At 44.5% G+C, this 25,051-nt stretch overlaps 1 protein-coding gene across 6 annotated transcripts in view; it reads left to right on the forward strand.

The window, feature by feature from the left end:
• Positions 1 to 25,051, forward strand: part of RAPGEF6 (Rap guanine nucleotide exchange factor 6) — an 885,786-nt gene that overhangs the window by 689,467 nt on the left and 171,268 nt on the right. For all 6 annotated transcript variants that reach the window (XM_078653140.1, XM_078653141.1, XM_078653136.1 and 3 more), the window contains exon 8: positions 15,597 to 15,777. In XM_078653140.1, coding sequence (XP_078509266.1) covers positions 15,597 to 15,777 — 181 coding nt within the window. The remainder of the gene's footprint in view (positions 1 to 15,596; positions 15,778 to 25,051) is intronic.

A 25,051-nucleotide genomic window follows, 5' to 3' on the forward strand; every position in this document is an offset into this window, starting at 1 on the left:
AGTAGGCCACAAAGGCGTCCTGTTTGGCTCGCTCAGTGACCGCACACGTGCCATCATTGTATACTTATTTATATACAAATGTCACATACACTGCCTTTTATATTTCTACTTTGTTTGACCTGTATCATTGAGAAATATATTTACTCATCACCACACCCATAACGACATTCACTCACCCAAACAGCTGTTTCCACATACAGTCTTAACCTCACATACCTACTAAATCAACTATTTACACATCTTTGGACACACACACCTCCCACTCTACCACACACACAGTCACTGTCACATACAAATACTCACTTATCTAATTAATAACTAATATAAACTTTCACAAAGCTAGTATTCAATTTATGTAGTAGTTTACACAACAAGAGATAGAGTGATACAGATATTCACACAGTTTAATCACTATCCCATATATTTAGTGAGACACTTTAAATTAGTCACTTACAGTCAATCACAGTGCTACTAAATCCTCCATTCAGACACTTATACATCCACTCAGTCTTCAATGCAGATTGCTATATATATAATACTTCTTTAAATATCGAACCAATCAGTGATGTCATTTGAGATGTCATCAGTGATGTCACTGACCATGTCATGAATGATCTAATATGTGACATCATCAGCAACGGATTGCGGGTGCGCGAAATATAGTTAGTACAACTAACTATATAGGAGCAATTTCAATGGTTTTGTAGGAGTAAAATGTCCAGCTAACTATAACACCATTAAAACTTATAGTTTTTTGAGTGAATTTCAAAGGTTTTGTAAAAGCTAATTCCTAACTATATAACTCCTGAAACCTATGGTTTTTTCAGTGAATTTCAAAGGTTTTTTAAATGCTAATTCCTAACTATATAAGGCCTGAAACCTATGGTTTTTTCAGTGAATTTCAAAGGTTTTTTCAATGCTAATTCCTAACTATATAAGGCCTGAAACCTATGGTTTTTTCAGTGAATTTCAAAGGTTTTTTAAATGCTAATTCCTAACTATATAAGGCCTGAAACCTATGGTTTTTTCTGTGAATTTCAAAGGTTTTTTTAAATGCTAATTCCTAACTATATAAGGCCTGAAACCTATGGTTTTTTCATTGAATTCGCAAGGTTTTTTAAATGCTAATTCTATTAGCTGATAACGTTTTTATATATTAAAACGTTTTTTAAATCTCAAATGCCTGCTTTGCTAACAGAGTTTTTAAGCACAGGCTCTTTTGTCTCTGGTGGCCATCTTGGGAGGCTGCATATCAGAATTTTTTTAATGAATTATAAGCGGATTTGAGAAGTCACTCAAAATGTGCCCTAATTTTTCTTTCTTCAGCACTAATCATAATTTCTATGGCAAAATGAACCCCCTCATTTTGTTCCTTTGCAAATTAAATGTTTTAAGTGTTAACAATTTATTCCAATCAAGATGACTTCAGGTGTGCCATACTTTTGTCATAAGTAAGACTGTTAGCGCTCTAGTTGTTCTTTAGAACACTCTGGGACATTCTGTCATTGGGCTATAGTTGGGCTACATCTGGCTGATATTTGGGCAACATTTGTTTTTTTTGTCTCTGTGGCCATCTTTGGGCTACATTGGCCAATATATATTTTTTCAAAGTTCATTTTCGTAAAAACTACTGGAGCACATATCTTGAGACATAGCAAAGGCACATCGGGCTACCAGTCCCTACAATTTTGCCAAGTTTGGTGGAAAACCATTCAGCCGTTCGGGCTAAAAGTGAGTCCAACCGCCCTATGGAAATTAACATGGGGAAAACACGTTTTGGGACCCCCCTTTTATCTCGGCCCCCGCTTGACGAATCCACCCCAAACTTTCAGGGAAGGACCTGAGCGCCGCGAGGCAAAGTTAAGGAAAATTTCAGGAAGATTCCTCAACCGGCGCCAAAGTTATTCCCAATAGAATGTTGCGATTTCCCTATGGAAAACAATCCTAACTATATATACCTACTGGCTATCGCCAGTAGGTAATATATATATATTATAGATTATATTATTATATATATATATATATATATTATAGATATATATATAGATTGGGGAGAGGGGTTGGCCTAACGGCTAAGGCGCTTGACCTCGGACCTGGGGAACTTGGTTCGAGTCTCGGTAACGACGCCAAAAACCCCCTGTGATTCTGGGCAAATCACTTAATCTCCCCGTGCCTAAAATGAAAGTGTCTCCTCATGTAACGTAACTGGTGCTATGTAAAGCGCTCTGATAACTGATTCGGTTTGGTTCTAGTTTGCGCTATATAAAACTCTGCAAATAAATAAATAAATAGATATAGATATATATACACACAAAAGGAGAGAAATCTGTGTAGTTCTCAGTTAAGGTGGAAAGCAGCTCCTGTTGGAGCACTCAACACCAGCTACACTCTAGATCTACTCACCTCAAATGTCTGTTTTTCTATCAAAGTCTTTAAGCATAGGATTAGCACGGTGCCATCCGCGCCGAGATAGAAAAGGACAAAGTCTTTTGCCATTTCTACAGCAAAGTCTTTAATCATAGGATTAGCACAGTGCTGTCCTTGCCGAGCTGTAAAATGACAAAAGCCATTTATCACTCCAGGCACTGTATTACAGATATGAATTGGTAAAATACCAACTCAAGCCAACCTGAAATGAGTAAAAGATACCCCAGACAAAGTGTTTCGCTCTAATTAGAGCTCTTCAGAGAGTTATAGTTTTGTCCAGACACAAGGGAGCACCTAGTATAAGTCAAAACAAAACCCTTTCAGGTATATAGTGACGCATAAATTATGCAAAAAAGGAGAAAAATCTGGGTAGTTCTCAGTTTAGGTGGAAAGCAGTTCCTGTTAGAGCACTCTCAACACTATATATTATATATATATATATATAATATATCTCCCCTGTGTAGTTTAGGTAGGTAAGACTTTCATCGATTTTTTTTTTTTTCTTTCTTCCCACCACATCTTTGTTGGATTTTAATACAATACAAAATGCCATTACTTAAGACAGAAATGAGAACATTATCCTCAATGATACACTCACAGCAAGTGTTATAAGTACGGAATCAAAGGCATTGTATCTGTGGAAAGTCATCTCCATAAATATGGGTTCCAAATATAAACAGCACACTCATAAACAGTATAATACCTACTTTTGGTTTACATTCACATTAATGGTGTGTGGATTGCTTCATAAGGGGTCCGTAGGTCGCACGCTACTCCACCATTCCAGCGTGTATACCCCAAGAGCATCATGGTCAATGCAGTTTTCTTGAAAGCGAGTGCGCTTTTCAAAAGAATCAAAGTGTAATTGCAAGGTTGCAGGCCAACTCTGGACACCGGTGTTTCAGGATTATTGTCCTTCATCAGCAGAGTGTAGGGCGGTTTTCAGGGGTTGCTGTGCAGGCTGCCAAAGTGTTCTCAGGTATGGTACCTCTCCAGGCGCGTAGGGCGTTACCTCAGCTCGTCAGCTGAAAGGCTCAAGGGAGCCGTGTTAAATAAGGGGTCCGTAGTTCGCACGCTACTCCACCATTCCAGCGTGTATACCCCAAGAGCATCATGGTCAATGCAGTTTTCTTGAAAGCGAGTGCGCTTTTCAAAAGAATCAAAGTGTAATTGCAAGGTTGCAGGCCAACTCTGGACACCGGTGTTTCAGGATTATTGTCCTTCATCAGCAGAGTGTAGGGCGGTTTTCAGGGGTTGCTGTGCAGGCTGCCAAAGTGTTCTCAGGTATGGTACCTCTCTCCATGTATCGGGTCTAGAGATTCATCAGTCCAACAAGTACCGACTTGCACCCACCTGGGTGATCCACTATTGAACTACAAGTACCAGAGTCCCGAGGGGCGATCCGGAGGAGGGGCTAGCGGTGTGCGCTCCATTGCGGTGGTTTCTATTAATTGGCTCCCTTGAGCTTTGAGCCGACGGGCTCCTGGATGCTGCCCTGCGTGCGGGTTCGGGCATCGAGGCCATTGACGGTTGTTTGGCGGCCTTCTCTTCCACCCCTAACCATTTTCTCTACTGATGAGGGAAGTTATCCCGAAACCCGAGCCATGTCTCGGGCGATACCCAAAAACCCGGGACATGTATCGGGTCTAGAGATTCAACAGTCCAACAAGTACCGACTTGCACCCACCTGGGTGATCCACTATTGAACTACAAGTACCAGAGTCCCGAGGGGCGATCCGGAGGAGGGGCTAGCGGTGTGCGCTCCATTGCGGTGGTTTCTGTGGATTGCTTCATGCCTGCCCCATCAAGAGCAACACAGTGTTGCCACAGGGATGGATATGTGGTGGTGTGCGTTATGATGGACGGAATAAGTCTTGTAAAACTTGATGGGAAGTACATCCAGACCCTGGCTTTTACATGTGGGAGAATCACGTATAACACATGTATCTCCTGCGGTCTGACAGGGCACAGTGGACTTGGTTGTGTTCCGCTGTCACTCGCAGGAGTGCAGCCATGGAGAGCAATTAGTAAAATCGCAGTAAGGCACAAAGTGTGGTCGGAACCATATAATGTTTGATAGTGTGTTCACAACACCTTATGGATATCTGCCTGTGAGTAGGCAACCGATGTGGGGCCATTACGTATTGCAGTCACTGGCGTGGCAGCAACCTTGCGTTTCAGGAGCCACGCTAGTAGGTGGCTTGGCATTTCATAGCCTAGTGTATGCTTGGTATCAAGGCAATGAAGGGATTCAAGGAGACTGGTGTGACAATTCCGTGCTTTGAGCAGTGCATGTCGACCCTCTTCAGACTCTCAAACAGCATGCTCAATATCAAAGAAAACACCTGGTCTGGTTCACGAGTGACTGTGGCCCTAGTGCCTATGACAGCGTATATACAATGTCCTCAATCCACCATTTTCATTGAATCCTATTCGAGAAGCCACATGGTGGCAGTATTAGCATTTGCTGTGAAGTAGTGGTTGAGGGCGTCCCAAGTGGTCACATGGAGGACATGGTTCTTGAAATCTGCTGGTTGTAACTTCCATATCGGCACAGGAACTCTGTAACTTCCCCATGTAAGTCATAGAATCAGGTGATTATGATCCAACAGATTCCTACCTAAGCACTCTGCATCAGTGAATATCAATTGGGTGGTCAGGGCCAGAAAAACCTTGTACGTTCCAATTGAACGTACAATTCATGAGGAGGAGAGTAAAAGGAGTATTCACTAGTGATGGGGTGCAGTGCTCTCCAGCTGTCAAGTAAAGACCATTGTGTGGCCCAGTGGGAGAGCGAGGCAGTAGCTTGGACAGTGGGGGAGTTTGGAAGAGGCGGGTACGATTGGTTCACTGAAGGGTTGAGGACACAATTGAAATCCCCCCTGACTACCAGGGTGTGTGGGCCCATCGTACTAATTGGGCAGAAAGGGTGGCAAGTTGATTGCTCCACATTGGGTGCTTAGGCGCACCCCAACAATTCTGGTATTTCATCAAGTAACCCATCTACCAGAACATATTGCCCCATAGCATTCGATTCTATGGTTATAGGTTGAAAGGGGATAGACCGGTGGATCCAGATAAGCGCTCCTCTGACAAACCTTGGGTAGCCGGTTCTGAAACACTGGCCTCCCCCAGAGCCTTTGTAGCCAAGAAACCTCCCCTTGGCAACGTGTCATGCAAGCAGGCTATGTGGACCCCCCTCCGTGTTATGTATTGATATATCAAGTGCTGTTTTGTGGTCGTGAAAAACCCTTAGCGAACACCCCACCCCTCCCGCGGACAAGCGAGTGCAACCAAAAATTCACAGCTGAAGCAAAGGGGTGAAAGAAGGAGTTCCCGCCCCAGTCCGCAGCAGGTCCGTGAGGGCATCTTGGCAATGAATAATACCCCATCACGAGAAACAGTCAGATGATTTCTTCAGCTGTCTGGAGAATAAACAAGGGGAGTGGAGTGGGCAACGTGCTAAGCCAAGAGGAGCCTGATCTTTACCTGCCTAAGACTTTTAATTGAAAAGGAGCTTTTTTGTTAATAACTTTGGTACCATTTGGCAAATCTGCACAAAACTTTCCCAAAAACATATTCCTCCAGTTCACTATCGATTTGGAAATGTTCGTACTGATCTGACCATAAATGGCAAACAACGAGGGTGTTGTGTGAAAAGTGGCATTCCCCATTTTAACTCCCATAGGAAACTTTGAACTATGCTAACGAAAAAATGCCTGTATGGAATAATTCCACACTTAGCATTAAATTGGAAATGTTATCAAGGATGTGCTGTTGTTTGGTTTGGTGTAATTTTGTTGTGTACATTTAGAGAAATCGGCAGTAGAAGAATGATTTTGTAGTCCTCAATTCGAATTGACCTGTCAATAATGATAGCGATATCTGGACCGTAATCTACTGATGTTTCTCGAACCTGGGTTTGAGGACTGTCTGTAGACCATATTTCAACAACTACTCCTATCCTCTTGAACAAGGGATCTTTTTCTCCCATCGTCAGTCTTGAATTTGGCCACTCAAAAAAATAAATAAATAAAACAGAACTGACCGATCTGATTGGCTGGCAGCAATAGAAAATATTCTCTTGCAGCAATTATTACAGAGGACAGGTTCCATGTCCTGCAATCATTTTGGAAAGGCCCCATAAAGAAATGAGGTGAGCACACACTTGCCCCTAGGAGTCAGTGGGGGGGAGGGTGGAATAAACAGCTACTCCCAACCTCCACCCTACACTTAAAAAAAAAAAAAAGTGTCTGTGTCCCTGGGTTTACTAATCAGGCGGGGACATGAAACCCCTGACACATCACCTCCCCCCACCCCAATCCTCAAATTCACAGCTCATGGTTTGTGATGTTGGTAATGCTTATGACCTCTCAATATTTATAGCAATAAATAAGACAGTTTGCCATTAAATAAAAACACATACTCAAAGCAATAAATAATACAAAATAGCATTCTCTTTCATAGTGTGTGGGGTACTTAATTGTATCTGTAAGATTATTTACATTTGGAATTGCAGATAAAGGGTGGGGTCATGAGGATTGCACTTGGTGTACGAGTTGTGGATTGCGATCCTATCCATAACTTTAACCTTTCAGTGTTTTTTTTGTCTTAACACCTTAACCGTGGCCGTTATTATGCAGCGGTTTTAATAAGTGCGCGGGGCGGCGTCAGCCGTTGGACATTCGTAGCACCAGCGAGGTAGTGCTCACGACGGCCGACGGCAGCAGGGAAGGGGTTAATTTGTAAACACAACTGCAACTTATCTGTGTTTTACGGTGTATTTCACTTTTTTTTTAACATAGAATAAGATATAATAGCCAAAACAAGCTAAAACATGGCTTCAGTTTAACCTCTGTTTTTCATACTGGAAAAAATATACTTCTGTATTTATACATTTACATGTTTTATTGTTGCCTGGGGTATTATTGTCAAAGGATAAAGATGGGTCTTAAGTCCAAAGTAGCTGCACAGGGAACGTAGATCTGCTGTAGTCCCAGAAAAGGGTTTACTTCTTCTAAATCTCTTGCAGAAGTCTGCTGTAGCCCTAAGATGGACTCTTGAGGTCTTGTGCAAGCATGGGGTTCCCCGATGGAGTGATACAGTAGAATTGGCTAGTTCTCTCAGAACTCTGCATCTACAAGTGGAAGGGGAAGTTGTTATTGGGGCATTACCAAATACACTGAGGGTTCCCTTCGGACAGTTTACTTTACTCTTGTGTTACATCGGCTGGATCTACTGATTGCACTTATCCAACTCCCCTTCTGTAGGTATTAGCGCCCCCACAGGCAACACATGCAGACCTGCTCCCGCGGTGGGTGGAGAATTCCTTAATTGACAGAACTGCTAGGTTTAGATATTTTATTGTTATATATATATGTGTGGTCATTTGTTCATTTGTGTGTTTTGTGATAGCACAGACAATTTAGTTCAATATACAGGTGCTATAGAAAGATGATTTTCTATATCTGACTGTATTCCTGGAAGTGTCTGTTTGGAATACTGTGTGTTTCATTGTGGACAGCTGATCAGGCTTCTGCTCGAAGAACCAAGACATGAAATTGGTGATGCATCCAAATGGCAGAGGTAGTAAGGCAGGATGATACACAATCAGGCTAGTTGGTGTGCCAATGGAAAGGCTGCGTCGTGTCATTCTAACACTGAGTTGCTAGATTAGGAGGCAGAGAAGGATATTAAAGCGAGCTGTGGACAACAGTGGCCCCTGTGGGACTTCCAAGTCCAACTGAGATGATGTGGAGAGAAATGTTCCCAATTTATCAGTTTGTTTTGCGGACCACTGAACAATTGAGTATTTTACTACTAGTATCCCAGACTTCAACAACTGAAAGTGCCTGGAGAGGATTCTGCAGAAAAAGCAAACCAACTCAGCCAACGATTTCCCAAAGTCTCTCACTGTGACAGCAATGATTGTCCTCTTGTTTTAGGAGGACTATTTCGGTGTAATGGAATAAGACGAAGCCAGATTAGTTGAACTATGCAAGAAGTTGGTTGGCAACAATGTTTGTCTGTAGCTGCTGGAATGGTAGCGGTTTGTTTTTAATTAATGGAGTAGTCCGACGAGTATTCTAGCAGTTTAATTACCATGCAAATAGATCTAAAAAAGACTCTGTCGATGTGCTGTCCATGGCTGTGGGTTTAGATCAGTGCGAGACCCTCAAGCAGGAGCTGGCATCCCCCCGGACATCCCAGCTCTTCCGTTAACACTCTCTGGTTAAAAGCCACTCTTGGGCCTTTCCATCCCCACTTAGACCTTTGGTTTTATGTTTTTATATTTCCTATCTCATATATCAAGCTCTCTGTTGTCCCTGCTGCTGGGTTCACGAAAAAGAAATACATGAAATACATTAAAAAAAACATTAAACGTGGGGGAGGAGCGGGCTTTTCTTATTGTATTATAGGCTATACTTTGCTATTTACCCTAATTTCCCCGTGCCCCAAGTCATTCTTGGTGGCTGGCAGGTCGTGCTAAACATGGCTGCAGAGTAGCCCTTGTCACTTCAGGGAAGTGACAAGGGCTACTCTGCAGCCATGTTTAGCACGACCTCATTGCCTCCCTGTCTCTGCTGGAGTCTCTGCTGGAGTGCCCTTCAGAGTGCTATATATGGAGTGCTTCTTCGTGGCCTGTGTTTCTGAAGAGAGTGCGACACAGACGCGTTACTCTTATGGTCCCGGTTGGGGTAGTGTCTTTTGCCGTCAAGCTTTTAAGAGTTTGTGAGTTGGAACTTTCAGTTGCGTCACGCTTCCCATATACCTCCGCCAAAATAGCACGTGTCACAGGGTTGCTCCTGTTTAAGGCAAAAAACGGAATTTGTCCTTTTTCTTCTGGTTTCATATGTTTATTTCAGTGCAATTATCTCTACTGCTGTCAAGAGCCCTTAAGCCTTTCGTGGCATAGACATGATACATAAAAGTGACTTTTTTACCTAACTGAATTACTGCTTGTATCTCACCTCACAGTTTCCTTGCTTTCTGCATACAACAGCTTCCGCTACTGTCTTTTGTGTCGAAATGTGTACTTTGGATGCGACTAGAAACAGCCATAAATTGAGGAATGCTCTTGAGCGCTAGGTTTTATAGTCTAATTTGTGCAAATATAGTCGGATTTAAGATTGATTGTGTGTTAGACTGACTAAGTATTCTGGGACTCGACCTCTCAAAATGAAGCCTTTTTAGGTCTCGCCTGTCAATGCGCATGCGCATTGAGCAGAGCGAGACTATAGGGCTTTAAACAAAGTTTACCTAACTGCGGCGATTTGGTGCTGTGCCCGTGGCTTTTAGGTCAATGCGCTTGCGCATTGACCTAAAATGCGCGTGCACATCACCAAATCGCCGTCTGTTCCCTCAGCCGCACTCCTCCCACACCTTTGAAGTGAAGCTTAGCTTCACTTCAAAGGCCCCTGCTGCTTAACACCCTCTCCCCACTCCGCCCCCTCCCCTGCCCGCCATGTCGCATTTCTCCTCCCCCCCTTCTCTGCCTTCAATCCGTCTTGTTTTATAAGTGATGTAGGCGTAGGCGAATACATCACCAACAAGCATGTGTGTAAATTCCATTGTTTATAACAGCATGTCTCTTTTTTCTTTTTTTTAAATTAGGTTTTATGCGGTTTTGTAGGTTTTGTTGCAGTAACTACTATATGCGCACTATTCACGTTTTGTTATTGCGCCTGTTTTGAACCATCCATGCGTCAGCCTTTGCAATGTTATCTCAGCCGAAACATTACTTAACAGCCACGTACACCACGGGTCCCACGCTGCACTCCTTCACAGAGCGTCACCCTCCCTGCATCTGTTGATGCCAAAAATAAACAGCAAGTAGACAAACATTCCACCCGCGTGCAATGAGAGACTTGCACGATGGATTAAATGCATATGTAAATGCTTCTAAATATTTGTACTTTTAAAAAAAAAAAAAATTACTAAATGCTGCCCAGACGCGAAGGCCGCTTGACTTCCTTGAAATAAACATCCTCTGTCTCCAGGGCTGTCTCTCAGGAAAGGGTCGCTTTAGACACCATAAATTGTGCTTGCTGCCCCCTCCCCGTACACTTAGCAGGCCCCCACACGGCGGCCTGCAACAATGGCAGGGGGGCGCCTCTCAACACATCATTAAGGCTGTTTTACCAAATGCAAATACAGCAGAGGCGCCTCAAAGACCGTCTCATCTCTCACCCTCACTCACCCTCAACCCCTCACCCTCACTCACCCTCACCCACCCTCAACCCCTCACCCTCACTCACCCTCAACCCCTCACCCTCACTCACCCTCACCCTCACTCACCCTCACTCACCCTCAACCCCTCACCCTCACTCACCCTCACCCTCACTCACCCTCGCCCTCACCCTCACTCACCCTCACTCACCCTCACCCCTCACCCTCACTCACCCTCACCCACCCTCACCCTCACTCACCCTCACCCACCCTCACCCTCACTCACCCTCACCCACCCTCACCCTCACTCACCCTCACTCACCCTCACTCACCCTCAACCCCTCACCCTCACTCACCCTCAACCCCTCACCCTCACTCACCCTCACCCTCACTCACCCTCACTCACCCTCAACCCCTCACCCTCACTCACCCTCACCCCTCACCTCACCCTCACCCTCACCCTCACTCACCCTCACCCTCACTCACCCTCACCCCTCACCCTCACCCTCACCCTCACTCACCCTCACCCTCACCCTCACTCACCCCCTCACCTCCTCACCCTCAACCCCTCACTCACCCTTCACTCACCCTCAACCCCTCACCCTCACTCCACCCTCACTCACCCTCAACCCCCCCCTCACTCACCCTCACTCCCACCCTCACCCCCTCACCCTCACTCACCCTCAACCCCTCACCCACCCCCCCCCTCCTCACCCTAACTCAACCCTCACCCTCACTCACCCTCAACCCTCACTCACCCTCATCCCCCTCACCCTCACCCTCACTCAACCCCCAGGGGGGGTTGAGTCTCACTCACCCTCACTCACCCTCACTCACCCTCACTCACCCTCACTCACCCTCACTCACCCTCACCCTAACTCACCCTCACCCTCACTCACCCTCAACCCCTCACTCACCCTCAACCCCTCACCCTCACCCTCACTCAACCCCTCACCCTCACTCAACCCCTCACCAACCCTCAACCCCTCACCCTCAACCCCTCACTCACCCTCACTCTCACTCACCCTCACTCACCCTCAACCCCTCACCCTCAACCCCTCACCCTCAACCCCTCACCCTCAACCCCTCACCCTCAACCCCTCACCCTCAACCCCTCACCCTCAACCCCTCACCCTCACTCACCCTCACTCACCCTCAACCCCTCACTCACCCTCAACCCCTCACCCTCACTCACCCTCACTCACACTCACCCTCAACCCCTCACCCTCACTCACCCTCAACCCCTCACCCTCACTCACCCTCACTCACCCTCAACCCCTCACCCTCACTCACCCCTCACCCTCACTCACCCTCAACCCCTCACCCTCAACCCCTCACCCTCACTCACCCTCACTCACCCTCACTCACCCTCACTCACCCTCACTCACTCACCCTCACTCACCCTCACTCACCCTCACTCACCCTCACCCTCACTCACCCTCAACCCCTCACCCTCACTCACCCTCACCCTCACTCACCCTCAACCCCTCACCCACCCTCAACCCCTCACCCTCACCCTCACTCACCCTCACCCTCACTCACCCTCATAAAACTATTGGCATTGTAAATAACAAAGCTATTAATTTCGCTATTTTCAAAACAAGCACATAAATAAAAAATGTGTGCTTTACAATACCAATAGCTCAAACTTTCCTAATGCGAGACCTATTGCATTGCTGTGCTTCTCTCCCCTGCTGCACTCTACTGCTCTCTAGAGATGTGGCCTAACGACCAGAGCTGCCATCTAAGTCACGTAAATACAAAACATGTTGCATTCCAAATGCTATAGGTGTCACATTCGCGAAAGTTATAACTATTGGCATTGTAAATGACAAAGCCATCAATTTAGCAATTTTAAAAACCAACAAATAAATAAAATGTTATTTACAAGACCAATAACTCCAACTTTTCTAATGCGAGACCTATTGCATTTCCAATGCTTGTTAGGATAAAGTCTGCTTGACAATCGGGGATTATCAAGGCATTTGTCATGCGCAGCAAACGGATTTTTTTATTCTGCGAGAGTTTTAAGCATTCTGTTTTTTAGTCATATTACACACTCACTTGCACTCAAGGGACTCTAGAAGTGCATGAAATGTTTCTGCACTGAATAATAAAAGCTGTTGGTGATTTTCGATATGTTGCAGCGAGAATCGTGGAAAGAGTTCCTGTTACCAAGCGTTTGCATTAGAAAGAATACACAGTAACTTATTTCGAAAATAAAGATTCTCCCCCTTGATAAATAATTTACGAGCACCTCAGATGTGAGTGGGTGTGATGGACGAATCACAACTGCTTTACTCCTCCATCAGGCAAACCTCATTATTACCATTCAGAATTCTTCTGTTTCTCGTCAACATCCAGTCAATTCAATGCTCGCACACATAAAGATCTGGCTGTTAACAAAGTTAGGATACACCAACCTTGCACTCTGTTGTAAGCAGATGAGGTGGGCAGCAGGACACGTCTCCAGGTTATTAAGATAGATTTGTTAAGATAGTACAGGATAAGACAGCAGAGCAGTAAACCTCACAGCTGACCAGACCATCAACTGCCAAGGCTGGAATCTTCACATCACAGAAAGAACACTCTTAGGTTAGAAGATAGAAACACTAAGAAAGGGCTACAGACACCAAGTAGCCATATTGAATAAAGTATGAATATACAACACACTCTATATCTTCTGCATGCAAAACTGTTGATCACATTTGCGTAACGCACCATGTGCAAGCCACTGTTACTTGTTGTATCAAGTCTGGTACACGTCTGGGCCTCATTCATCAAATCAAAGCATGCCACTCTTAGTTGATACCTCAGCCTCCACCTTCTTTTAACCATACACAAGAAACAAGGTAGATACATCAGCACCTCGACTGGTAGTTTAAAAGAAACAAACCACCACGTCAAGAGATGTTGGCTTTCTAGGTCGTCAATGGAACTGACACACTGATGAGAGCAGGCGGAATATTTGCATGAACAGTTTGTGGAAGCGATGCGCAGTAGTTGACCAGAAGGAAAGGTATTGGTTCAGGAAGCTAGCACGGTCTGACTGGCTGTGCCTCCAGTGCTGCAAGGTCACTCTGGAAGCCCCAGTCGTACTCGCAAGCTTTTGGCCTCCAGTGCATGGCGCAGTTGAGTGACTACCGTCTGCTTGTGAGAGGAGTTGTGTGCATGAATCCAGGATAAATACAGGATACACTCCTCCCACAAAGGAGAAGGTGGCAGATGGGAGGCCTCTCTGGGCATCAGAGAGACACATGGGGTGGCTATCCAAGGATGTGACGCCCACTCTGCTGAAGAAAGGGCCCTTCTGTCTTATAAGGGGAAAGCATCCCTTATGAAGCCATTTGATTGTGTTCTTTAATGTGAACTAGTAGCATATTTTTGGTGTAAACTATCCCGTAATGGTTGTTTTGAGAATCAGTTAAGATTTGGTGTGGGTTTTTTAATGAGTGTATTTTTTGTACATGTCCATTAAGTCTTTACACTTTCAAGCAATCCTTAGGGGCCATATAACTGTAAGAATTACTCTTCCGCTCTAGTTTTATGTATGAGCACTGCAGCAAGCAATCTTAATTTTGCTTTGCTGCAGACTTCTAATATGCTGTAAAAATTATATTAATTTTCTGAAGTGCATAAAATTCGTTCAGCAACGCCTACAGGAGAACAGTGAGTGGCTTAACATATGATTGTAGACATCTGCTAAAGGTATTCAGAGTGCTGCTACAGCAGATGCTGTAAAATATTACTGTCGCACAGACGACTAAGTTTAAAAGGTTCAAGTTAAACAGCAGTATTGATAAAGACCGCCTTCAGGTGAATAGCAGCGCAGAGTTTAACCATTTGATTTAAAAGATCTGTTATCGGTCTTAATGCTGGCTTTGAAGATGGACTGTGCTCAGTAGAAAATGGTGAGGATCGTTTTGTATTTTTACAGAAAATAATGTTGCCTTCATTTTCTTTCCAAACAGCCTATGGGGCAATGCTTGCTGTGTACAAATTATCTAGAATGTGGGATTCTCTCTAGCTTGTTGGTGTTTGATCCTTATTTTAACATAGATTGATTGATTGATTAATTGTGGGTTTCTAAAGCGCTAGAATCGACTCCCGAAGGAGTATCTCTGCGCTGTAGACCGCTGGGGAACCCGTCCTGGCTTTCCCTGTGAGATGGTCCCTACTGGGTATCTCCAAGGTGAAACCAGGCATCCCCAGCGTATGTGGGGGGCCGTTGTGGAGATGAGGCAAGCTAATGCCCAGAGTTGCCGAGTGTGATCCCAGTTAGAGTAGGCACCGGGGCGAGAATTATCGAGTCAGTTGACCCTGGTCCAAGACCCTGCCGCGTCGGGAATTGAACCCTGGTCCCGGGCCGTCCTCTGCTCCCGGGTCTGCCGCCTCTAACCAGTGAGCCACACCACTCCACCACTCCATAGAAACAATGTATACATTATTGAGGTCAATATGAATACATTTGAACAGATCTAAGGCAGTAGAAATGTTAAATGCTCAGTTTACTGTATCGGATGCATGATATATCTAATGACGTTTGATTACCGGAATTGAGTTAGCCACATGAAGTATACATTACTTTCAGTTTCGAAGACAGTAAAGAGACATAGGAGTGAGTGCAAACTCACTGCAGTTATAAATAGTGAACAATTTCAGTCCGAAACTATTGCTCTTGCCTTTTGGGACTTACTTCTGAGCATTTTTCATTTAGTCTCAATATTTCCTAAAAACCAAGCCATCTAAGCTCCTGAGTTAACTAGAAGATGTACACACTCTTCTGTTCTTTCCCAATACTTTCCTAGGTGTTTTTAAATAAATATAGTTAATGATTATATTCAGTGTTTGGACCTGATGCCCATGGCTTTTGATAACTAATTTCCATAAAAACTCTGCCACCATGTTACAAACCTGGAATTCTAGACTCTGTTCTCAGTGCATTTCCCCAGTGTCTTACACATATAGTAGAGTACAAGTCTATCTTGTCTTTTCTGCAGGCGACAGAAAGTGAAATGGGGGATGTGGACTTAACTGGCCTACCTGAGGCTCCTGTGGATTCGGAGGATGAAGAGGAGGAAGATGAAGACATCGATAGGGCCTCAGATCCCTTACTGGGGCGAGATGTGGTGCGAGAGTGCCTTGAGAAAGATCCTGCGGACCGTACTGATGATGACATTGGTAAGTAGTGGAAACGTTTGTATTGGGGGAGGGGGCTTTTTTTGTTCTTCTTTGTTGATTTTCTTTTCATCATCAAGTTGATAATATAAATAGAAAAACCTCATAAATGCAGCTTTGAATGGCGATTCAATTTACTCCTTTGGGTCGAAAGAGATATAAAGGGTAGCACGGGTTTCAGTATTGAGTGCCCAAGTTATTGGCGAAAACCATCAAAACTGTAACACAATGAATGAGGAGTAGCTCAGCCGAATATCAGACATCCTGCCTGCGGTGGTAAAAAGCTTATCTGCAGAGGACGGGGAGATGAGCTGTCATATGACAAGAATTGTGACTATAGGTCGAAAATACTAATAAGCATCAGAGGGGTTATTAGCAACTATTGTGAAGCTACAAATGGTTTAATTTGGGTGATATGTATAAAACCTAAACCCAAATGTTTATAGGACTTCACTGGCATCTTGCTATACCTCATCATCAGGGCTGACTTTAGCGCTGGTGGCGCCCGGAGCAACAATGTTTTCTTGCCCCCACACTCACCATGACCTTCTCAATGAATCCCTTAGTACCACTCGCCAAAGGTGTGCCTCATCTGTCCATAGCCTCTCTCTGACAAACATTTCATTTTTGTATAGCGCTACTCATAGTTCACTTACACTCAATTCTGTGATATGAAGGGTACACATTCTTTGCAGCAGGCACATTAACTCTTTTCGCTACATTATGGGGAGTCAAAACTGCCGCTAGACAAATCTGCAATCTCTCACAAACAGGATCATTAATCGCCAGAGTTATCTTGACAGTTTTGTTGTTGCCTGAAAACTGCGGAGCACATGTTTTTAAACCAATAATTGATTTTAAACACAGCGCCCCCCACCCGAGTCAGTGCCAGGTGCAGCTGCACTGGTCGCGCCACGTGAAAGCCGGTCCTGCTAATCAATTATCTACGGCTGTACTCGGGCCCTGTCATATGCATGGGTAGCCTGCCCATACCTCCTTGAAGAAATCAAGGCATTCAATTATTTAGGTGGATTGTACCATTGGAAAGAGAAACCTGAACATTTATTAGCTCATGACCTGCTAATGTTGCAATTCCATAAGTTGACCTAAGATGGCTCATTTTTTGGTAATGCATACGCCTAGCGATGCTCTACATCTTGAACTGGCAATTTTTATTAATTGATCCTGTGCTGTGGTGAATTGTCTAGTCATATTTATTGCTTTAATACATTTTGTGCTGCCGTCCAGATTTTGTTTTTGAAATATTGTCAGAAAATATTTTTAGGAACTGCTTGGGACAGCAGAAAACACATCAGACAATGTTCTAATTGTATATCCAGGCTGCCCAGAAGTCCTTAGTTAAAGGATTTTGAGCATGATATGCTTCCAGTGAAGTCCATTGTTAGATAGCTAAATAATGTAAGGGTTCAGATAATGATGCATATACATTCAAAATATAAATAAAATGTTTTACGAATTGCTATTTGGGCTGGTAAATGTCACAGCCCTTGAAGCTGCACCAAGGTTAGTCCTCTCATTTCTCCTAATAAAACCATGTAGTCCTTTATTTTGTTAATCTGTGACCATCAGTATTCTTTTATCTTAATTTTCTCCAACAACATGTCCAAGCTCACTGACTTTAAGGTGATTAACCACTCTATTTACACATATGTGATATTGGGCATCCGCTATTCACCACTGCTTCTGTCAGCAGCGCCTCCCTGCGCTCACTCAGTATACTAGGGGGGTCCATTCTGGCTTTATTACCTTATACACCGTGTTGTGTTGGTTCTAACCAGACGGTTTCCTTCTTAATTGGACTTTAATCGAACCACTTCATTTCTGAGTCTGTCATTGACCAATGGAATATTCCAGCGTTTTTATCTCAAGTGTGTATACATCCTGCATCTGTGTTCTTCCCTCACACAGGTTTACGCTTCTCGTTTCAGTCTTACGAATAGACCATTTCCGAATAGACCATTTCACTTCCTCCTAGCAGTAACATATCGGAAAATGTTTAATTTGCGCTATTTGACTGTGTACGGTCTTCCTGTCACTAGGCTTTTGCCATCCATTCAGTTCTACTGTGTCCCTAAATACAAAGAGTACTTGTACTTCTTAAAAGACAATGATTTGGTATTTCCAACGTCAGCTACTTGCTGTGACACTAATAACCCTTCATTATGAGTATGAACCGCGATTCCCTGGTTATCTAAGAATGTTCAGTTACTTAACACTGTGGTCGATCAACCACTCAATCTCAAATCTATACACCCCTTCTGTCAAATATGAATCGCTACATTGGTTGTAGAACGAACTCTTAAACAATGGCACAATGGTATTTCCCCCAGAAATCTTGGGAAATTAAAATGTTGAGCGTTGTGTTTCACGAGAAAGTCTGCAATCACAATTTAGAAACCAGCATCTACTCAAAATATTTTGTTAAAAATCGTAACAAGCCTCTGCATAACTACAATAGTTTGCTGCCCTCTTTGTCATTTTGAAGAGGACAGAGGAGCAGGTGCAGATCTGGTGCGCCTTTACAGCGTGGAACTGCTGACAAGTTGAAAGTAACTCAGTTGTGCCTTCGCACAAGACTCCTTGGGCAGGTGAAGATGGGCAGCACAAATGGGAATAGGAATGATCAGCTCTAGGATTGGGTGCCATGGTTACATGCACAGGTAACAGGAAGAGTCAACAGTGCGCCAATGTTGAGAGAAGTAAGGCAGACAGGATACTGGGTGCTCGGGGGTCTCTCCATGGAGGTGTCTGGCACACATGCAAGAGATTTGAACAAGAGAAAGTGGACCCAAACTTCTCTCCTGTTTTAAATAATACCCCTTTTCTGAGGGATTACCCTCTTGAGGTTAGGGCCAACTAAAAGTCTTCAAATTATCCATTTGGCAAATGAGGGTAAAGTGTACCTGCCTAAAATTTAAGGTTTGATAATAATCCAGTGCAGTCACGTATTTTCATTCATTCTTTTGTTTAAGAAATTTACAAGTTAGTCTTTTTACTTTTTCCACAAAGTTTATTTTATTTTCATTAGGTGTTCTCACATATTAAATCACTGTAATAGACCAATGTTGACTTCTGAACCTATTTCACACGATGTATTCCAATGTTGGTTCAATGACGTATTTTGCAAAGTGCATGCAAGTAATGTCCCGTACATTCAGGTTGTGCCAACGTGTGTTACGCCCCCCATGTGCTTTTGAGGCCTGTGTCAATTTCAAGGCTGTAAACATTGAGAAGAATGTGAGTAAAGACTCATCTGTTTATTAGTTCATCTCCGTGAGTGAAAGACATGAATCCTCAGTGAAACGCATGCATATTCCATTTACCAATAGACACCAAGTTTCAGTGTGCGTTATCTTGTTGTTCTTGAGATTTTAACATGCTCAATAGGTGAATAAAATTAGGGTTCTACGGTCTCTTGGCAAAATACTAGTTATATATTAGACCTTTCATTTTGGGTAGGTATACTCTACTATCATTTGACACGTGCAAGAGATATTCAACAGATGACACCCTTCATCAAAAAGGAATTGAGCAAACCAATCTGCCGAACACCCTTGACTAGGATTTTTTCCTAATGTTTTACCTTAAAACCAAAAACACATGCGAGGCAGAACAATAACTTGTAATTAAACATGTCATTAAGAGTTTTTGTACCCACAAATATCATTTAATTATGAAATGAGAATGTATTTACACAAACCTCCTGACAATTTAGGAACTTCAGTGTCCCAAAAGGTGGTGGTTGTGGTCCACTGCTGCTAATGAGAATGCAAAGTCACCCCTTATTAAGAATGCAAACTTTGAACCATGGAGAAGCATCAGCCTCTGGCCACAGATTAAACTTAATTTGTTGTAAGAGATATGTTGGATCAATTCGGTTAAGGGTGCTTCACATTGTAATTGGTGTTTTGAATTAGATGTTGGGATGAAATGTGAGACATGGGTTTTATGGGTGTTTATTTTCTCTATAAAAAGCTTGCTACTTTATTACTTAGTAATTATTAACTAGTTGGCACACTTGGAGCTTTGCCTGATTATGAATGAATGAATATTAAATTTATAGAGCGCTAACTTAGCCCAAGGGCATCAAGGCGCTACAGCGGGACTAAAGCACAGACATAAGATGACATGCTCAAACTGAAGTCTGTGAAAATAGCCAGGTCTTCAAGGCCTTGCAAAAGAGAGAGTGTGACACCTGACCAGAAAGCTCTGCACGGAGGGTGTTCCACAGCTTAGCAGCGGCTGTGGTGAAGGTCCTTCCTCCCCATCTCACCTTTTTAAACCTCGGTACTGTCAGTAGATTCTTATTTGCCGATCTGAACTGCCTAGTAGTAATATAGCGCTGGGATAGTGCTTTGATGTCCTCAGGGCCTTGGCCATAGTAGGCATTATGGGTCTGGCATAGCGTTTTAAAGAGAATTCTACGGTCCAGAGGAAGCCAGTGCAGCGTAATAAGGATGCAGAGACTGTGTGGTATTTCGGGAGATCCATCACCAGCCTGGCTACGGCATTCTGCACTAGCTGCAAGCGTCACACCAGACCCTTGTTAATGGCCAAATAGAGGGCATTACAATAGTCAAGTCTGGGCATTACAAGTGCTATTACAGCCTGTTTTCTTGAGGCAAACAAAAGGAACTGGGACATTTTTCCAAGGATCCTGATTATCCCAAAGCAGGTAGACACTGTCCTACTAATCTGCAAATTCAGAGAAAGGGAATTGTCAACTATGACCCCTAGATTTTCTCCCTGGGGTACAGGGCAGGGACAGGTGCCGAGCGTGTCAGCCCACCAATCATTGGATCCGATGTCAAGTCGGTTCCCAAATATCAAGACCTACGTTTTTTCTCCATTGAATTTCAGAAAATGTTCCACCATCCAGGTAGAGACTGCCTGCATGCAATTTTTGAAATAAGTGGCGGATTCTCTGACACTGTGAGTAATGGACAACATTATTTGGGTGTCGTCAGCATGAGACAACAATTCCAGCCCTAAGGATTTCACAACCTTAGCCAGTGGGGCAACATACATATTAAAAAGTGGATTTAAGGCAGGAGAGCAAAGAAGGCACACAATGCCAAATGAATAGTGGATATTGTGATAATTGCTTATTAGTTGCATTAAGAATGAACTAGACCATGCACAATCCAAAGGATGTAGCCAGGAATTCAGATAGAGTAGAATTACTTAAAGAATTTACTACAATGTTACGTGGTGTTTGCATACATCTAGAATAGCACCTTATTACTGCAGTGGTTATTTATTAGAATAACTAATGTTTCTTGCAAAATAGGAACCGGGATCTCTCTTCATAGCTGAATTTGGATCCGCCTTCGGAGTGCAAGTGGAAGGTTATTGCCAGATATTATGGTAATTGTTATAAGCCGGAGTCCCAGTCCCGCACTACTGTCACCGAGTGCGCGACCCAGGGCTCCCCACTCAATGTTAGGCCAAGTAAGGACACGGTTTGAGATAGCCCTGCTCACCCCCTTAGTAGCTTGGCACGAACAGCCAGGCCTATCTCCAAGGCACCAGTGTTCTGTATGTGCAACCATGCCCACAACAACCCCCTGGTGACACCAAAAATGGACTCCACACGAATTTGATAAAAACGAGTATAACTTTATACAAAAAGATATACGATCAGACCACACAATACATAAGCCAACATAGAATAAAGGGTAATATTAGTTCTGGCTGGCAGGTTCAAATCCCAAACACCGCCTTCAAACTGGTATGCTGGTCGTAATGCTAGAATCACTCCTGTTGGATAGACAAACAATAGTGCACTGCGTAACGATGCAATTCTGTGCTGGGCACAGGAGAAATAATAAAATGCGTAACGATACACCCCGGTACCTGCAATGGGAGAAATAATGAATGCGGGCTGCTACAATCATGTACTTTGCATTTAAGGAATAATGCAATGTGTAACTACAATCATGTACTTTGCAATGACGAAATAATGCAATGCGGGCCGATACACTCCTGTCCATGGCAAGGGAGAAATTATGCAGTGCGTAGCGCTACAATTGTGTACTTCGTTAGGCAATAATAATGTCAGGCGTCCTAAGACAGACCGGCAGTTCGTTAGCAGCAATATTGGCAATGTGTATTACGACAATTCAGCCTCTTCGATAACAGTTGCCCCGCCCCCCCCCCCCCCCCCCCCCCCCCACACACACACACACGGTTCAACGATGACACCGAGTACAGCTTCTTACTCTGGCCCCTGTACTGCCACTCCTTTCGTCAGTACGTGCCCCACTCTGAGCCGAAGCAAAGGCTTACTTCGCCAGAAAGACTCAGAGGCCGAGAGAGTGTCCCTCCGAGCCTGCACCCCGCCCAGGTAGTAATCCACATTACCTCACTTTCCTCCTTTCTCGAACTGGGCCCTCCGTGCAGAACTCTCTCAATGGGCCTCAGCGGCTCGGCCTGGCAGCTCAGCTCCTCCGGGGCTGCCGGTCCGGGCCGCAACTGTTAAGAAGGTCTCATGCGGCCACAGGGCACACGTACCCACGCCCCTGAGATTACTTTTACTCCGGGTGCACGTTCACCACCACACCCTCCGGGTCTCTTCTGGCACGAATCCACGCACATAACGCTGATGGGACTCCACGTTGTCTCCGAGTGCACTCTCACCGGGCTCTCCTTCCTGTGGTCTCAGTTGGCACCAAGACACGCACACTGCGCTGCACAGACTCACTTTCTTCTGGTGCACAGGATGATCAGCCGATCACCTCCACAGTCCCAGGTTGCACCAAAGCATACACACTGCTTTACTGACACTTTCTCCAACTCCGGTGCCCCGATATCCAGGCGCTTTTCACCAACGCCTTCGGCTGCACCACGACACGCTCACTGTGTCCGAGCCTCACTTCTCGTTTGGTGCACTCGATGACCAGGCGCTCCTCACCAACGCCTTCGATGCACCCCAACACGCACCCTGCGCGTCCGAGACTCACTCCACTTCTGATGCACACGTTGGTAAAGCGCTCCTCACCAACGCTTCCCATGCATCACAACACTCACCCTGCGTGTCTGAGACTCACTCCACCTCGTGTACACATGCCGACCAGGCGCTCCTCACCAGCGCCTGCGGTGCACCATGACACGCACCCTGCATGTCAGAGTCTCACTTAAGCTTCGGTGCACACGCTGACCAAGCGCCCTTCACTAATGCCTGCGGTGCACCGCGACACGCTGACCAGGCACTCTTCACTTGTGCTTCCTGTGCACCATGACACACACCCAGCGCATCCGAGTCTCAAGCCTTCGTGTGTCCAAGATCACAGGGCTCTCCTTCCGAGGGTCTCAAGCTGCCACAACACGTGCCTACCGCGTCTCTTGAAACTTCTAAGGATATTTTTATGTTCCTGTGTTTTCAAACAGGGAGCCACCTTACCTCGGGCCCATGGGGGTTACAAGACACTGCACAAAGCACAGTCTCCGTCAAGCAGGTGGGCCCAGTGCCTCCAAGCACAATCCCAACAGCCTCTTCCTTGGTTAGAACCGCAATCTGCAGACTAGCCCCAGATCACAAAGCAAGGGTTGGTCTTTCCCCAGCAGTCTCTTCAGTTGTTCCTTCCTTAGCAGAGGTTCCTCTTGACCACAAAATGGGTCCAAGTCTTTTCAGTCTCAATCCATTTCTGTTTCATTCCAGCGTTCACGGGTTTTAGCTCTCATAGTTCTACCCCTTACTGTCTTTGAGGTTTGTTGTGCTCAGGGGTCCTTTACCCCTCCCTAAATCAGTTCTGGATGTCTCCCTCCCAATGTCACCTTTCTCCCTTTGATACTGGGGGTCTGGATCCTCAATTACTCAGCAGAAGATGGGTCAATTGGTTTATAGCACCAGCCCAGGCTTTTTCACCCTTCATGCTTCTCCTCTCTCTAGATGCAAGGCAGCCTAGTTCAATCTCAACCCCTCCCTGGGTAAAGACCTCACCCAGCTCCTCTCACCTCTCAGATCCAGTCAATCCACATTTAGCAGAGACACACAGAAATGCTTAAAGCACAACACTCAGCCAATTTCTAAAAGAGTGGTTTCTGAACACACAGTGACAAAACAACTATCATAGAAAGATGTGTTATGACACTGTGAGTTTAAACATACTAAACTTCACCTCTCCATTATAAACTTATAGGAAACTAGGCTAACAAACACAACACCCAGGCACCCCCATTCTGTCCTATGGCAGGATGGCCTTTCAGCAGTGAAAAACGAAATGGAGTGTTTTTCACTGTCCGGACATATCACACACCTTAGTATATGTCCTGCCTTTTACTTACACTGCACCCTGCTGAGGGGGTACCCGGGACCAACCACAGGCGTGCCCAATGTGTATGCAAAAGGGAAAGTAAGGCTTGACAAGTGGTTGCACTTGTCAGGACAACATGCTAACTTAGCAGTCTGCGCGCAGACCCTACATTGCAGACCCGAGTTCCCTTCTCTGCGCGCCTTTGCATTACTAGCTCTGGCACATCACTAGGGACTTTGCTAGTAAGGCAAACATACCAATCATGGCCAACCAATTACAATTACACTTTACATAGGGAACACTTGTACTTTGACACTGATCAGCAGTGGCAAAGTACCCACAACATCTAAATTGGCAACTCTGTCAGGAAAACGGTCTAGGTGGACAGCAAAAAGTTTAGGGAACTTGAGCCAAAAAGGCCAGGGCCTACAGTAACCTTCTGGCTACATGCCCCATTTCACTGAGTGATTGAAACCTGTTGATGAAAGAAAAATAGACCACATTGGATTGAGATAGCAAGCTCCCACCTGGATCAGCGTACTTACACTATGTATCTGGCACACCAGAAGGTCTGGTCATTTTTGGCTCATGGTTGCCATTCTGTTTTTTGTGGAAGTAAGTCAACATTAAATAGGAAAAGGTTCTTAAGTACCAATTTTTTACAATTCACCCAGAAATGCAGAAAAACGATTTATTTTAATTCAATAATTTGCCTGCCAAAGCTTTTATACATAAAATAATTTTGAGTAAGTGTTCTTAGCTGCATAATTCTAAAACATAATTAAGTAGGAAATCGAATCAGAAATGAACAGACCCTCACTACTGTCTTTGTTGTACCCTTGTAGATTTGCATATAAATTCTGTTTAAGATCATTTAACCAAAGGCAATGCAAGAATTGAAATGCCTTGGGATGCGGTTTGCCTTAAGTAACTGTAAGCTTTAGTACATTTGAAGGAGGTATATTGTACCATTAGTATATTGCCATGAAGCTCTCCTGACT

Source organism: Lissotriton helveticus, chromosome 7, assembly GCF_964261635.1.
Source record: "Lissotriton helveticus chromosome 7, aLisHel1.1, whole genome shotgun sequence".
In the NCBI taxonomy this organism is placed as follows: Eukaryota; Metazoa; Chordata; class Amphibia; order Caudata; family Salamandridae; genus Lissotriton; species Lissotriton helveticus.